General features: G+C 39.5%; 3 protein-coding genes across 3 annotated transcripts; all 3 read left to right on the top strand.

The window, feature by feature from the left end:
* Positions 1–3,155: 3,155 nt before the first annotated feature.
* On the top strand, positions 3,156–4,338 carry LOC141776468 (E3 ubiquitin/ISG15 ligase TRIM25-like). Its single transcript, XM_074650088.1, has one exon. It carries the CDS (start codon positions 3,156–3,158, stop codon positions 4,197–4,199), a length of 1,044 nt encoding a protein of 347 aa, XP_074506189.1. The 3' UTR covers positions 4,200–4,338.
* A 5,156-nt stretch (positions 4,339–9,494) lies between these two features.
* On the top strand, positions 9,495–11,255 carry LOC141776462 (tripartite motif-containing protein 16-like). Its single transcript, XM_074650080.1, has one exon. The coding sequence runs from the start codon at positions 9,512–9,514 to the stop codon at positions 11,183–11,185; it is 1,674 nt and encodes a 557-aa protein (XP_074506181.1). The 5' UTR covers positions 9,495–9,511; the 3' UTR covers positions 11,186–11,255.
* Positions 11,256–14,582: 3,327 nt separating this feature from the next.
* Positions 14,583–15,765, top strand: LOC141776812 (tripartite motif-containing protein 16-like). The gene is made up of 2 exons (XM_074650624.1): positions 14,583–14,657; positions 14,952–15,765. The coding sequence occupies exons 1-2, from the start codon at positions 14,583–14,585 to the stop codon at positions 15,624–15,626; spliced, it is 750 nt and encodes a 249-aa protein (XP_074506725.1). The 3' UTR covers positions 15,627–15,765.
* Positions 15,766–16,057: the final 292 nt, after the last annotated feature.

The raw sequence follows: 16,057 nt of genomic DNA, 5'->3' as shown, positions 1-16,057 counted from the left end.
ACTGCATGCGTCTTCAGAGAGAAGGCACCAGACCTTCCTTTATCGTATGTTCTCACCATTTTTTTTCATTGCAATTCTCCTGATCATAATCAATAAGGAGATCCTTCATTGTTCTCTTTTACATCGCTGAGATTCTATTCAAACCAACTGATTGTGTTGATGAAGTGAATCTGTACACTATTACTGATGGGATGTGTGAACAAACTGAAGGTTTACATGATGAATAAACAAACAAGAACAAAGTATTTTCTCCTGTCTTCATTCCAGGGTATCATACAAAGCTGATGGAGAAAATGTAAAACTAATATGAGAGTATACACAAAAAAACTACAAGACACTTTCCTTTTAAACAATTAAAATGCCTTTATTGTAATGGCATAATCATGTTAGCAAAAGCAATCTCCAACTTTCGGCATCAGGCCTTCGTCAGGGAGTCAATATAATATAATATGAGAGTAGAACTTAGACAGTTTTCCTCCTGAAACACCACAAACTACAGTGTTCATGTTTAGATTCAGTCAGTCACAGTCCTTAAAACTTTCCTCACGAAAACAGCTGTGTAACAGAGAACTGAGCAGAGTTTTTAACCACTGTGTTGCATAGATAGACAGACTTTCTAGGACGGCATCATTCAAAATGTTAAAAAAGCTGAAATTATTGCCTTTATCAGTGGTTGTTTGGTTCATGATACTCGCTGACTGGAGGTTTAACTTCTGTTTGCCCTCCTTTATTTCAACTCATAATCACCCATGTTATACAAAAGTGCTTTTGGACTTCCTGCTTCCACCTACCGAAGTTCAGGTCGACCACGGTGTGTTTGAAGATTTCATTTCAAGTTGATACTTTATTATGAACCAATTTATACACAACTATCAGTAAATCTTTTCTAATTTTAAGGGTATGAAGAAACTAATAAGTTTGAGTGCTGTCTGTTGATTAGTAGTTGCAGCTGATCTGGTTCATTCTGGATTAGAGTCTGCTGTTTATTGCTGAGCAGGTAGTGTACAGTGGCTTCTCTTGAACAGCCTGTTAACATCCCTCTCCAGGTAGGAGAGAGTCGTCGTTGGTGTTCAGGACTGTCCCATTGTCTTTTAAAACGACAGTAGAACTCATTCAGGTCGTTGGCCATCGTTATGGGAGTGGGGGGGGCTTTAGGTTTGCATTTGGTATCTATCTGAGACCCTTTCAGACAGAAGCAGAGTCGTTTACTGACAACTGCTGTTGGAGTTTCTCAGAGTACAGTCGTTGATTTTCTCTCACTGCCTTGATAAACCTGTATTTTAGCTCTTTAAATGGTAAATGGTAAATGGACTTGCATTTATATAGCACTTTTCTAGTCATCCGACCACTCAAAGCGCTTTACACTACATGTCAGTATTCACACACACATTCATACACTGATGCAGAGGCTGCTAAAGGTGCCAACGTTGCCCATTCAATCTAATCTAAATTAAATACTCACTTTAAACGTGTCCATGTCCCCACTCCTGAATGATTCTTCCTTTTCCAACCTTAGCTGTAAACCAGAGTTTAAATATCCCAAATATACACATTTTTAAATAAAAATAGACATACCTATACCAGGATCGGCTGAGGTGTGTGTTAAATACACTGCCTTTAAAAACATCATAAAATGCTGTGCTGGTCTTTTTTCTGAATTGTTTCTAAAAGACGAGGCCGTAACGCTACTAAAACAATACTCCAAGTGTATTTTGTCCAAACAAAGTTTGTTTGGTGATGATTTCAATATTTTTAGTAACAACATACTTGACTTTGGATTCTTTTTTTGTTATCTTATTTACATTGTTATTGATCTTATTTGTTACTATCTAAGTTTAACTTGATCATATTTCATTATTATAATAAGAATACTTTCTTTGGAGTCAAAAGTTTACTATTTAGTTGTTTCTTATTGATTTTATACTGAGCACAATGGTAGAATGTGCTGATGCACAGGTTAAATGTCATGGCCAAAGAATCCATTGTGTGCACATATCCTCCTGTAGTAGATATCAGTAGTATAGTAACAGTCACAATGTTACTTACAGTGGGGATGAACCACAGAACCACAACTGTGGTCTACTAACTCTCATTGTAGTGAAACTGACTAAACACTTTTAAGCCAACAATATCAGGGACCAATTGTTTATTGATATTATACAGTTATTAATAAAAATTAGAAAACATAAATCACCAAAGGCTATAGCCTGCCCTGCTACCTAGCAACGGTTTAGTACCATTAATATAATAACAGTGATATGAACATAAATCATACAGCTGGGATCGGCTCCATTCCCCCCTCCTGTGACCCCGAATGGGATAAGCGGTTACGGATAATGAATGAATGAATGAATGAACATAAATCGAATAAATGGAAACAAAACTAGAACCCAAACATTTGCATCAAAGATACTTTATAAGTCATTAGTTAGTCATCAGTTATTTGCACACAAAAAAAAAACATGAAAAAAATATCAAACAAGAACATTAATATTACAAAATCCTGCAAAACGCTGGATTTTTCTCGGTGGTGTTTTGTCCAATCAATTGAATTTACTACAGGTGGACTCCAGTCAAGGTGGAGAAACATCTCAAAGATGATCGAGGGAAATGGGAGGCACCTGAGCTAAATTTCAAGTGTCATAGCAAAGGGTCTGAATACTTATATAAATGTGATATTTCAGTTTTTCCTTTTTAATAAATTTGAGTGTAGATTGATGAGGAAAAAAAATAATTTTATCGATTTTAGCATAAGGCTGTAACATAACAAAATGTGAAAAAAGTGAAAGGGTCTGAATACTTTCTGAAGGCACTGTATATCTCTCCGTTGACTGCTGTTCATATTTTTTCCGAAACAAGGTCCCATGGCGGTCCACCGGAAGAGGCGTGACTTTGGCTTTCTATTGCATGAAAGCTTGATAACTCCTCCCTTTTCATCCTGCTCTAAAACACAGCGAGCTCCGCTCTGTGCACATGTCGCCTTGTTCCCTCCCCCTCACTGATATGCAAGTGTGAAGATGGGTGTAACCAACCTGTGATAGGGCAGGAGCTGACGAGCCCCATTCAGTACAGATTAGCATATGAACATGATAAAAAGGAGCCGAGTTTGGATTTCAGTCAGAGAAACTCTGACACAGTCACTGCCACGAGGCGAAATGGCGCAGCAAGGAGTTCAACTGGACCGAAAGAACTTCTGCTGTTCATTCTGTCAGGATCTACTGAAGGATCCGGTGACTATTCCCTGTGGACACAACACCGTCTCAGCTGCAGCAGAAAAGACCGAGAGGCAGAGAGAGCTGGAGGTGAGTCGACTCAACATCCAGCAGAGGATCCAGGACAGAGAGAAAGATGTGAAGCTGCTCCAAAAGGAGGTGAAGGCTGTCAATCGCTCTGCTGATAAAGCAGTGAAGGACAGTGAGAAGGTCTTCACCGAGCTGATGCTTCTCATGGAGAAAAGAAGCTGTGATGTGAAGCAGCAGGTCAGATCCCAGCAGAACTCTCTTAAACGCTCTTGCTTTGAAAAGCATGGGAAGAAACTCGTCATCTGCTCTGAGTGTTGGCACACCTTCACACTGGACAGCGTGGAAGATGACAAGATGACAGTGGATGTTTTACTGCCACAACCAGAGCCCAAGACCAGAGCTGGATTCTTACGATATTCACGTGATATCACACTGGATCCAAACACAGCACAAAATTGGCTGTCATTATCTGAGGGGAACAGAAAAGTAACTTTAATAACACGACCACAGACTTATCCTCCGCACCAAGACAGGTTCTGTGCTTTAGGGCCTCAGGTCCTGAGTAGAGAGAGTCTGACCGGACGTTGTTACTGGGAGGTGAAGTGGACAGGGAAAGGGATTTATATAGCAGTTGCATACAAGACTATCAGCAGAGACCGGTGGACAGGGGAAGACTGTACATTCGGATTTAATGACAAATCTTGGTCATTGTATTGTTTCGAACAGAAATATGGCTTTATCCACAACGGTACCTTCACTCGTATCTCAGGTCCTCTGTCCTCCAGAGTAGGAGTGTACCTGGATCACAGTGCAGGTATTCTCTCCTTCTACAACGTCTCTGAAACCATGACTCTCCTCCACAGAGTCCAGACCACATTCACTGAGCCTCTCTATGCTGGACTTGGGCCACACAGGGTTTCTGAGGGAGACACTGCTGAGTTCTGTAAACTCAAATAATACAGACAGGAGTAATTTAAGGGACAGTGGGTTGAATTCTGTATTTTGTGAAACATTGATTGTGCGGATCAAGTGAATCTGTACATGAAATACTTGAACAAGAGTCATTTAACAGACTTTGCTGATGGGATGTGTGAACAAAATGAAGGTTTACATGATGAATAAACAAACATGAACAAAGTATTTTCCTCCTTGTCTTCATTCCAGGGTTTCATACAAAGCTGGTGGAGAAAATGTGAAACTAATATGAGAGAATAACTGAGACAGTTTTCCTCCTGAAACACCACAAAGTACAATGTTTAGGACAGAGTATTGTGAGCAGATATGTCAGTATATTAGGGCTGGGACGATTCACCTATCTCACAATTTGATACTATCACAATACTTGGGTACCGATTCGATATGTATTGCGATTCTACAAGTATTGTGATTCGACTCGATTTGTATTCACTTTTTTAACACTAGACCATGGGGAAAAGTTGAATCATACACTTCTAGGAACTTTGGAAAATATCAAAATTAATACAGTAAAAATGTCAGCCTGTATGTAGTCAGAGATGTCCTGAAGTCAAATATATCAGTCATTGTCAGGAATTATTTATAAAAGAATTTCCAGCAACTAATAAATCAAAGAATAAAGACATTTCCCTCACAAATTAGAGGTATTTTCTTTTTAATTTATAAGGGACATGTAATGTTTTATACTTCTGGTGAATATAATCCAATCAATCTTATTTCTATATATCTATTTTGTATATACAGTTCCCTTTGTTAACACCTTATTTGGAAACCAGACGTAGTCACACGTGTCTACTTCCTCTAACTTCTCCAAGGTGGTCTCTAGCTCTCCCGTCAGCTCCGTTCTCTTTATTCATCCATGGTCAGCTCCCTCGGGCCGTTTGAATGCATTTAACATAAATGTCATTATCTGGGTGCTCTACAGTTGTAGCGTCGGCCCATTTGACCACGGAGATGAGAGTGACGGCCGGCTTGACCGCCACGTTACCGCGATACGATGATGTTTCCTGTCTGTGACAGAGTTAGCATGCAGCTTTAGCCGTGATGTCTAGCTCTGCTTTTCCTGTCAATGTGTGAAATCCAAAGTGTTTCCATTCTTTACTGGATGTGTAGTGTTTACCACGCTGGATTTAACATGTGAGGGTGCAGGTCGTATCCATGCTGACCCTCCGCCGTTTTCTACTTTTCCGTTTCGGCTCGCTGCGGCCGGCTGGTTTGTTTGGTTGACGGATACAGAACGGATATGACGTCACGTTACTCTGACTACCACAATAAAAGTGGTAACTTCCTTCTACCTCCAAATTGACTCAAATGAAGCAAATATATCGATTCTGGCATTAAAAAATTGTTTTATTTAAAAATCGTAAAAACAAAAATGGTGATACATAGGTGAATCGATTTTTTTTCCCACTCCTACTGTATATACATTGGTATTATAGATCGTGCTTGTCTTTTTTTTTTGCATCTTAATTTAGGACATCCTCCTGCAAAGTCTCGGAGAATTGCATTCTGTGCACATTTTTAAAGGTAAAGACGATGAGAGAATACAAGAGATAAAGAAAATATATATAATAAGGGTGTAAAGTCTACCAATAAAATCAAGAATAAGCTGAAGAAACCAAGTGGTCACTTTAAGCCCATTTATACGCAGTATATATACATTAAATAAATGGTTTATAACTTACTATAGTAATAGTAGTTGAAACCACATATAATTAAATTTTTAAGTGTTCATGATTGTACAGTATTTGTCAGTAATTATAACTAAACATAACAAACTGATAATTAACGACAATATAGAGAAATACAGTTGTAAACATTAAATATGCTGTTATAGGAGAGGTTATAATTAGGAATGCACCGATACTGGAACGGATATCGGGCCGATACAGACTCAAATAGCTGGATTGGATATCGGTGACAATGAGGCCGATCTATTCAATTCAAATTTATTTTGTATACTATATACATCATCTACTACAATTTTAATTCCTGTTTAAATTTTGACCAATTTGTTGCTGTATTAAAAAGGTTTACACTTAATTTTAATTCTTGCTACATTACAACATTTTTTACAAAGTTGCTGGTGTATGATTTATTATTTGAAGAATAAATAACAACTCACTAAATGAATTTTCTATGTATTTATTGGTCACATTTTGTTTTACAAAGTTAGGGAAAGTAATGTTTAAGCCAAGTCTGATGTTGCCTGACACTTATGATCCCAGTCACTTCCACACAATGAGGCATGCAGCTCATTAAAGGCAGATTCTGATGACTTTTTGAAACCATATCTTTTAGACACAAAAAATTAAATTAAATAAAAAAAGATTGAAAAAAATATGAAAAGAAATCAACAAAATATTTGGAGAAATATACAATATTTTTAGTGAAGTGTGGCCGTGTAGGAAAATGTAGGAAGAATCATTCAGGAGTGGGGACATGGACACGTTGTGGTGGCAGTTTCTGTTAAAACAAGACACAAACCAACGTAACAACTTGTCTTTCAGTGAATTTAATAAAAAGGGATACATTAATAACTAAAACATCTGCAGATGGACTGCAGATGGACTCACGAGCACAGCCACCTGTTGTGGACTGTGGCAAGTGAGCCCCGAATACAAAGAGTAGTCAGTATTTATACATTTAAAGCATAACATGAAGATAAGTGCAAAGAAGAGAAGGATAGAAAGTGTATCAATGCGTCAGCACACAGCAGACAACAGAGCATCACAAGACATAACAAGTATTTCAGCAATCTGTTGTTTGCAGTTACAGAGAACTAAAATGTCAGGTCACTGTCCTAGGTGACGAAATTGAACATGTGAGGCCCTGAGATTATCTAAAGGTACAGTGTTAAACTGCAGATATGAAAATTGCCATTACAACGTTTAAAGAGTTAAAATACAGGTTTATCAAGGCAGTGAGAGAAACTCAACGACTGTACTCTGAGAAACTCCAACAGCAGTTCTCAGTAAACGACTCTGCTTCTGTCTGAAAGGGTCTCAGATAGATACCAAATGCATACCTAAAGCCCCCACACTCCACTAACGACTCTGCTTCACAGATAGATACCAAATGCAAACCTAAAGCCCCCCCCACCCCACTCCACTAACGACGTCTGCATGTCCAACAACCTGAATGAGTTCTACTGATGTTTTAAAAGACAATGGGACAGTCTTGAACACTGACGACGACTCTCTCCATCCTGGAGAGGGACGTTAACAGGCTGTTCAAGAGAAGCCACTGTACACTACCTGCTCACTACCTACCTACCTAGCCCCCCCCCCCACACACACACACACACACACACACACTCCACTAACGACTTGCACCTGTCCAACGACCTGAATGAGTTCTACTGTCGTTTTGAAAGACAATGGGTCAGTCCTGTGCATTTTCTGGATAACCTGCTGCTGTAACTCAAGGAATTCCCAATTTGGGATCAATATATATTGATCTATTGATATCTATATCAAATCTATCTATCTATCTATCTATCTATCTATCTATCTATCTATCTATCTATCTATCTATCTATCTATCTATCTATCTATCTATCTATCTATCTATCTATCTATCTATCTATTTAGATATCTATCTACCATACCAGAATATCAGTATAGTCTAGCTCAGGGGTCAGCAACCTTTACTATTTTGTCCATCAGTCCATCTTGTTGCTAAATAATAATAAATGTGCTGCTAAAGACGTGTGAATGGACAGATGGTCATTTTGTAATGGGTTCTGTATGAATAATGGTGATGTGTTTTGTTTTTTTTGTCTGATGGGTCTTACTTGTCTGTCTGTCTATGGTAACAGTATGTCTATTGTATGTGTACTTTTTTTCAAACTGAGCTGCCTATGGATGCAAAATCAATTTCAGTGCAAACTGACAATAAAGTTGTATCGTATCATATCAAAAGAGCCATTTTAGGCAAAAAAATAAATATAATAAATAAAAAATCTGTTTGGAGCCACAACACATTTGATAATTGTGATGAAGGTAACACAGCTTATAGTCTAAGTATATAGTATATAAGTCTAATGCAGTGAGGGCCAAAGTGCAAATGTACTACGGAGTATTAGGGCCACATTGAGAGGGAAAAAATCTGAGATTTCCAGAATAAAGTTATAATATTACGAGAAAAAAGTAGTAACATTATGAGAATAAAGTCATAACTTACCATGAAAAAAAGAAAAAAAAAAAGAAAATTACTACTTTATAATATTATGACTTTATTCTCATAATATAACGACTTTTTTTCTTGTAATATTATGATTTTATTTTCAAATCTCAGATTTATTTTTTTCCCTCAATGTGGACCTAATAATCCGTCGTACAATAGATCTACAATAATGATAAATAAAAATGTAAATAAAAAACAGTTATTCATTTGCATTTTTATAAATCCACAGGGAGCCGCTGGAGAGGAGCTAAAGAGCCGCAGGTTGCTGACTCCTGGTCAAGGTGAATGTTGTTGTGTATCACACTGAGCGTTTTTACATTCCCATTTCAACTGCAGGTCAAAGTATACTGGGAAATGTCAATACTGTAGTAGCTACACGGAAGAAGGATTTGTATATACACAGTAAAATTATTTGTGTAACAACATTTTTACATATACTGTAAATAGAAAAAATTATGTTTTGATTTGATTTTTCATGTAAAGTCGTAAAATAAAATAAATAAAAAAAACAAAAAAAAAAAACAAGTTGTACCTCCTCAGAGTACTAATTTATAGAATATAAATGTATATTAATATAATAGATTTTGATAACTGAATGGATCATTTTGCATGTGGTGGCTCAAACGATGAAGGAATGTTTAGAAGTTGTGAAGAGGACGACAGTTTTGATGTGCAAGTGGTTATACTCTTTTGCACACGTGCTAAAACTAGTGCAATTTGCTTGAATGAATGAGAAATTCTAATCTGTTGTGAACAACAAACTAATTGTTCCGAGTTTTGATCTTATTGTTTTGTAAAAAAATAATAATAATAATTCTGAGAAAACCTGTAAATGCTTCTTTCTGGCTCGAGCTTTGCTGGGAGGACAAGTTGCCCAGCAACAGAAGAGGATAAGCTGATCGTGACTTCAGCGGCTGAAATAATAACAATCATTTTGAACCAACCAATGGGGAAGCCCCATCTCCACTGACCAATGGGGTGACTCCATTACTCACACAGGTCCCACCCCCTCTCTGCTGTGGTCCCGCCCCCTCATCCTGCTCCTCCCTCTTCTTACTGCTCTAAAACACAGCCTGCTCCACTCTGAGAGCTCACACTGTTTGGATATGGAGCTGCAAGGAGTTCAGCTGGACCGAGAGTCATTCTCCTGCTCCATCTGTCTGGATCTACTGAAGGATCCGGTGGCTACTTCCTGTGGGCACAGCTACTGCATGAACTGTATTAAAACCCACTGGGATGGAGAAGAAGAGAAGACGATCTACAGCTGCCCTCAGTGTCGGCAGACCTGCACACCGAGGCCTGTCCTCATGAAAGACACCATGTTGGCAGATTTAGTGGAGCAACTGAAGAAGACTGGACTCCAAGCTGCTCCTGCTGATCACTGCTATGCTGGACCTGAAGATGTGGCCTGTGATGTCTGCACTGGGAGGAAACTGAAAGCCTTCAAGTCCTGTCTGGTGTGTCTGGTCTCTTACTGTGAGAAACACCTCCAGCCTCATTATGAATTATTTGAAAATCACAAGCTGGTGGAGCCCTCCAAGAAGCTCCAGGAGAACATCTGCTCTCGTCACGACGAGGTGATGAAGATGTTCTGTCGTACTGATCAGCAGTGTATCTGTTATCTCTGCTCTGTGGAGGAACATAAAGGCCACGACACCGTCTCAGCTGCAGCAGAAAGGACCGAGAGGCAGAGAGAGCTGGAGGTGAGTCGACTCAACATCCAGCAGAGGATCCAGGACAGAGAGAAAGATGTGAAGCTGCTCCAACAGGAGGTGAAGGCTGTCAATCGCTCTGCTGATAAAGCAGTGGAGGACAGTGAGAAGATCTTCACCGAGCTGATCCGTCTCATGGAGAAAAGAAGCTGTGATGTGAAGCAGCAGGTCAGATCCCAGCAGAAAAGTGAAGTGAGTCGAGTCAAAGAGCTTCAGGAGAAGCTGGAGCAGGAGATCACTGAGCTGAAGAGGAGAGACGCTGAGCTGAAGCTGCTGTCACACACAGAGGATCACAACCAGTTTCTACACAACTACCCCTCACTGTCACCACTCAGTGAATCTACAGCCAGCATCGATATCCGTCCTCTGCGCTACTTTGAGGACGTGACGGCAGCTGTGTCAGAAGTCATGGATAAACTACACGTCGTTCTGAGTGAGAAATGGACAAACGTCTCACAGACAGTGACTGAAGTGGATGTTTTACTGTCACAACCAGAGCCCAAGACCAGAGCTGGATTCTTACAATATTCACGAGAAATCACACTGGATCCAAACACAGCACACGAAGTGGTGTTATTATCTGATGGGAACAGAAAAGCAACATCAACCGAACAAAATCAGAAATATTCCAATCACCCGGACAGATTCACTGTATGGGGTCAGGTCCTGAGTAGAGAGAGCCTGACTGGACGTTGTTACTGGGAGGTGGAGTGGCAAGGAAATGGAGTTCTTATAGCAGTCGCATACAAGAACAACCGCAGAGAAGGGGGCTGGAATGAATGTGAATTTGGACACAATGACAAATCTTGGACATTTAGATTTGACAGAGACCGTTATGCATTTTGGTACAACAATGTTAAAACTCCTGTCTCAGGTCCTCTGTCCTCCAGAATAGGAGTGTACCTGGATCACAGTGCAGGTATTCTGTCCTTCTTCAGCGTCTCCACCAACAATCAAACCATGACCCTCCTCCACAGAGTCCAGACCACATTCACTGAGCCTCTCTATGCTGGAATTTGGCTTTATTACAATTATGGAGTCACTGCTGAGTTCTGTAAACTGAAATAGACAGAAGTAATTTAAGGGTTGAATTCTGTGTTTTAACTCTTAAATGTTTGTTGCTGAGAGCTGATTGTTGTGTCATTGAGATCAGCTGTCGATCAAACATTATGGTGATTCTTTGACATCTTCTCATGAGTTGTTCTGTAAATCACGAGTGTCTTCAAGTGGCGCTCCTTCCTGTGTCTGTTTCACTGCTCATGATGATGATGTTTGTTTACTTGAACTGACTTTGCATTTTTAGGTTGTTCTACTGCATGAGTCTTAAGAGAGAAGGCACCAGACCTTCCTTTACCGTATGTTCTCCCCACTTTTTTGTCACTGTAATTATCCTGATCATAATCAATAAGGAGATCCTTCATTGTTCTCTTTTACATCGCTGAGATTCTGGTCAAACCAACTGATTGTGTTGATGAAGTGAATCTGTACATGATTACTGATGGGATGTGTGAACAAACTGAAGGTTTACATGATGAATAAACAAACAAGAACAAAGTATTTTCTCCTGTCCTCATTCCAGGGTATCATACAAAGCTGATGGAGAAAATGTAAAACTAATATGAGAGTATACACAAAAAACTACAAGACACTTTCCTTTTAAACAATTAAAATGCCTTTATTGTAATGGCATAATCACGTTAGCAAAAGCAATCTCCAACTTTCGGCATCAAGCCTTCGTCAGGGAGTCAATATAATATAATATGAGAGTAGAACTTAGACAGTTTTCCTCCTGAAACACCACAAACTACAGTGTTCATGTTTAGATTCAGTCAGTCACAGTCCTGAAAACTTTCCTCACGAAAACAGCTTTGTCACAGAGAACTGAGCAGAGTTTTTAACCACTGTGTTGCATAGATAGACAGACTTTCTAGGACGGCATCATTCAAAATGTTAAAAAAGCTGAAATTATTGCCTTTACTATTGATTGTTCGGTTCATGATACTCGCTGACTGGAGGTTTAACTTCTGTTTGCCCTCCTTTATTTCAACTTAAAATCACCCATGTTATACAAAAGTGCTTTTGGACTTCCTGCTTCCACCTGCTGAAGTTCAGGTCGACCACGGTGTGTTTGAAGATTTCATTTCAAGTTGATACTTTATTATGAACCAATTCATTTACAACTATCAGTAAATCTTTTCTAATTTTAAGGGTATGAAGAAACTAATAAGTTTGAGTGCTGTCTGTTGATTAGTAGTTGCAGCTGATCTGGTTCATTCTGGATTAGAGTCTGCTGTTTATTGCTGAGCAAGTAGTCTACAGTGGCTTCTCTTGAACAGCCTGTTAACATCCCTCTCAGGATGGAGAGAGTCGTCGTTGGTGTTCAGGACTGTCCCATTGTCTTTTAAAACGACAGTAGAACTCATTCAGGTCGTTGGCCATCGTTATGGGAGTGGGGGGGGCTTTAGGTTTGCATTTGGTATCTATCTGAGACCCTTTCAGACAGAAGCAGAGTCGTTTACTGACAACTGCTGTTGGAGTTTCTCAGAGTACAGTCGTTGATTTTCTCTCACTGCCTTGATAAACCTGTATTTGAACTCTTTAAATGGTAAATGGACTTGCATTTATATAGCACTTTTCTAGTCATCCGACCACTCAAAGCGCTTTACACTACATGTCAGTATTCACCCATTCACACACATTCATACACTGATGCAGAGGCTGCTAAAGGTGCCAACGTTGCCCATTCAATCTAATCTAAATTAAATATTCACTTTAAACGTGTCCATGTCTCCACTCCTGAATGATTCTTCCTTTTCCAACCTTAGCTGTAAACCAGAGTTTAAATATCCCAAATATACACATTTTTAAATAAAAATAGACATACCTATACCAGGATCGGCTGAGGTGTGTGTTAAATACACTGCCTTTAAAAACATCATAAAATGCTGTGCTGGTCTTTTTTCTGAATTGTTTCTAAAAGACGAGGCCGTAACGCTACTAAAACAATACTCCAAGTGTATTTTGTCCAAACAAAGTTTGTTTGGTGATGATTTCAATATTTTTAGTAACAACATACTTGACTTTGGATTCTTTTTTTGTTATCTTATTTACATTGTTATTGATCTTATTTGTTACTATCTAAGTCTAACTTGATCATATTTCATTATTATAATAAGAATACTTTCTTTGGAGTCAAAAGTTTACTATTTAGTTGTTTCTTATTGATTTTATACTGAGCACAATGGTAGAATGTGCTGATGCACAGGTTAAATGTCATGGCCAAAGAATCCATTGTGTGCACATAGCCTCCTGTAGTAGATATCAGTAGTATAGTAACAGTCACAATGTTACTTACAGTGGGGATGAACCACAGAACCACAACTGTGGTCTACTAACTCTCATTGTAGTGAAACTGACTAAACACTTTTAAGCCAACAATATCAGGGACCAATTGTTTATTGATATTATACAGTTATTAATAAAAATTAGAAAACATAAATCACCAAAGGCTATAGCCTGCCCTGCTACCTAGCAACGGTTTAGTACCATTAATATAATAACAGTGATATGAACATAAATCATACAGCTGGGATCGGCTCCATTCCCCCCTCCTGTGACCCCGAATGGGATAAGCGGTTACGGATAATGAATGAATGAATGAATGAACATAAATCGAATAAATGGAAACAAAACTAGAACCCAAACATTTGCATCAAAGATACTTTATAAGTCATTAGTTAGTCATCAGTTATTTGCACACAAAAAAAAAACATGAAAAAAATATCAAACAAGAACATCAATATTACAAAATCCTGCAAAACGCTGGATTTTTCTCGGTGGTGTTTTGTCCAATCAATTGAATTTACTACAGGTGGACTCCAGTCAAGGTGGAGAAACATCTCAAAGATGATCGAGGGAAATGGGAGGCACCTGAGCTAAATTTCAGGTGTCATAGCAAAGGGTCTGAATACTTATGTAAATGTGATATTTCAGTTTTTCCTTTTTAATAAATTTGAGTGTAGATTGATGAGGGAAAAAAATAATTTTATCGATTTTAAAATAAGGCTGCAACATAACAAAATGTGAAAAAAAGTGAAAGGGTCTGAATACTTTCTGAAGGCACTGTATATCTCTCCGTTGACTGCTGTTCATATTTTTTCCGAAACAAGGTCCCATGGCGGTCCACCGGAAGAGGCGTGACTTTGGCTTTCTATTGCATGAAAGCTTGATAACTCCTCCCTTTTCATCCTGCTCTAAAACACAGCGAGCTCCGCTCTGTGCACATGTCGCCTTGTTCCCTCCCCCTCACTGATATGCAAGTGTGAAGATGGGTGTAACCAACCTGTGATAGGGCAGGAGCTGACGAGCCTCATTCAGTACAGATTAGCATATGAACATGATAAAAAGGAGCCGAGTTTGGATTTAAGTCAGAGAAACTCTGACACAGTCACTGCCACGAGGCGAAATGGCGCAGCAAGGAGTTCAACTGGACCGAAAGAACTTCTGCTGTTTATTCTGTCAGGATCTACTGAAGGATCCGGTGACTATTCCCTGTGGACACAACACCGTCTCAGCTGCAGCAGAAAAGACCGAGAGGCAGAGAGAGCTGGAGGTGAGTCGACTCAACATCCAGCAGAGGATCCAGGACAGAGAGAAAGATGTGAAGCTGCTCCAAAAGGAGGTGAAGGCTGTCAATCGCTCTGCTGATAAAGCAGTGAAGGACAGTGAGAAGGTCTTCACCGAGCTGATCCGTCTCATGGAGAAAAGAAGCTGTGATGTGAAGCAGCAGGTCAGATCCCAGCAGAACTCTCTTAAACGCTCTTGCTTTGAAAAGCGTGGGAAGAAACTCGTCATCTGCTCTGAGTGTTGGCACACCTTCACACTGGACAGCGTGGAAGATGACAAGATGACAGTGGATGTTTTACTGCCACAACCAGAGCCCAAGACCAGAGCTGGATTCTTACGATATTCACGTGATATCACACTGGATCCAAACACAGCACAAAATTGGCTGTCATTATCTGAGGGGAACAGAAAAGTAACTTTAATAACACGACCACAGACTTATCCTCCGCACCAAGACAGGTTCTGTGCTTTAGGGCCTCAGGTCCTGAGTAGAGAGAGTCTGACCGGACGTTGTTACTGGGAGGTGAAGTGGACAGGGAAAGGGATTTATATAGCAGTTGCATACAAGACTATCAGCAGAGACCGGTGGACAGGGGAAGACTGTACATTCGGATTTAATGACAAATCTTGGTCATTGTATTGTTTCGAACAGAAATATGGCTTTATCCACAACGGTACCTTCACTCGTATCTCAGGTCCTCTGTCCTCCAGAGTAGGAGTGTACCTGGATCACAGTGCAGGTATTCTCTCCTTCTACAGCGTCTCTGAAACCATGACTCTCCTCCACAGAGTCCAGACCACATTCACTGAGCCTCTCTATGCTGGACTTGGGCCACACAGGGTTTCTGAGGGAGACACTGCTGAGTTCTGTAAACTCAAATAATACAGACAGGAGTAATTTAAGGGACAGTGGGTTGAATTCTGTATTTTGTGAAACATTGATTGTGCGGATCAAGTGAATCTGTACATGAAATACTTGAACAAGAGTCATTTAACAGACTTTGCTGATGGGATGTGTGAACAAAATGAAGGTTTACATGATGAATAAACAAACATGAACAAAGTATTTTCCTCCTTGTCTTCATTCCAGGGTATCATACAAAGCTGGTGGAGAAAATGTGAAACTAATATGAGAGAATAACTGAGACAGTTTTCCTCCTGAAACACCACAAAGTACAATGTTTAGGACAGAGTATTGTGAGCAGATATGTCAGTATATTAGGGCTGGGACGATTCACCTATCTCACAATTTGATACTATCACAATACTTGGGTACCGATTCGATATGTATTGCGATTCTACAAGTATTGTGAT

The sequence above is a fragment of the Sebastes fasciatus genome, chromosome 11 (genome assembly GCF_043250625.1).
Source record: "Sebastes fasciatus isolate fSebFas1 chromosome 11, fSebFas1.pri, whole genome shotgun sequence".
NCBI classification, from domain to species: Eukaryota; Metazoa; Chordata; class Actinopteri; order Perciformes; family Sebastidae; genus Sebastes; species Sebastes fasciatus.
Note: the sequence above shows the minus strand (reverse complement) of the source record. Positions and strands in the feature narration are given on the sequence as shown.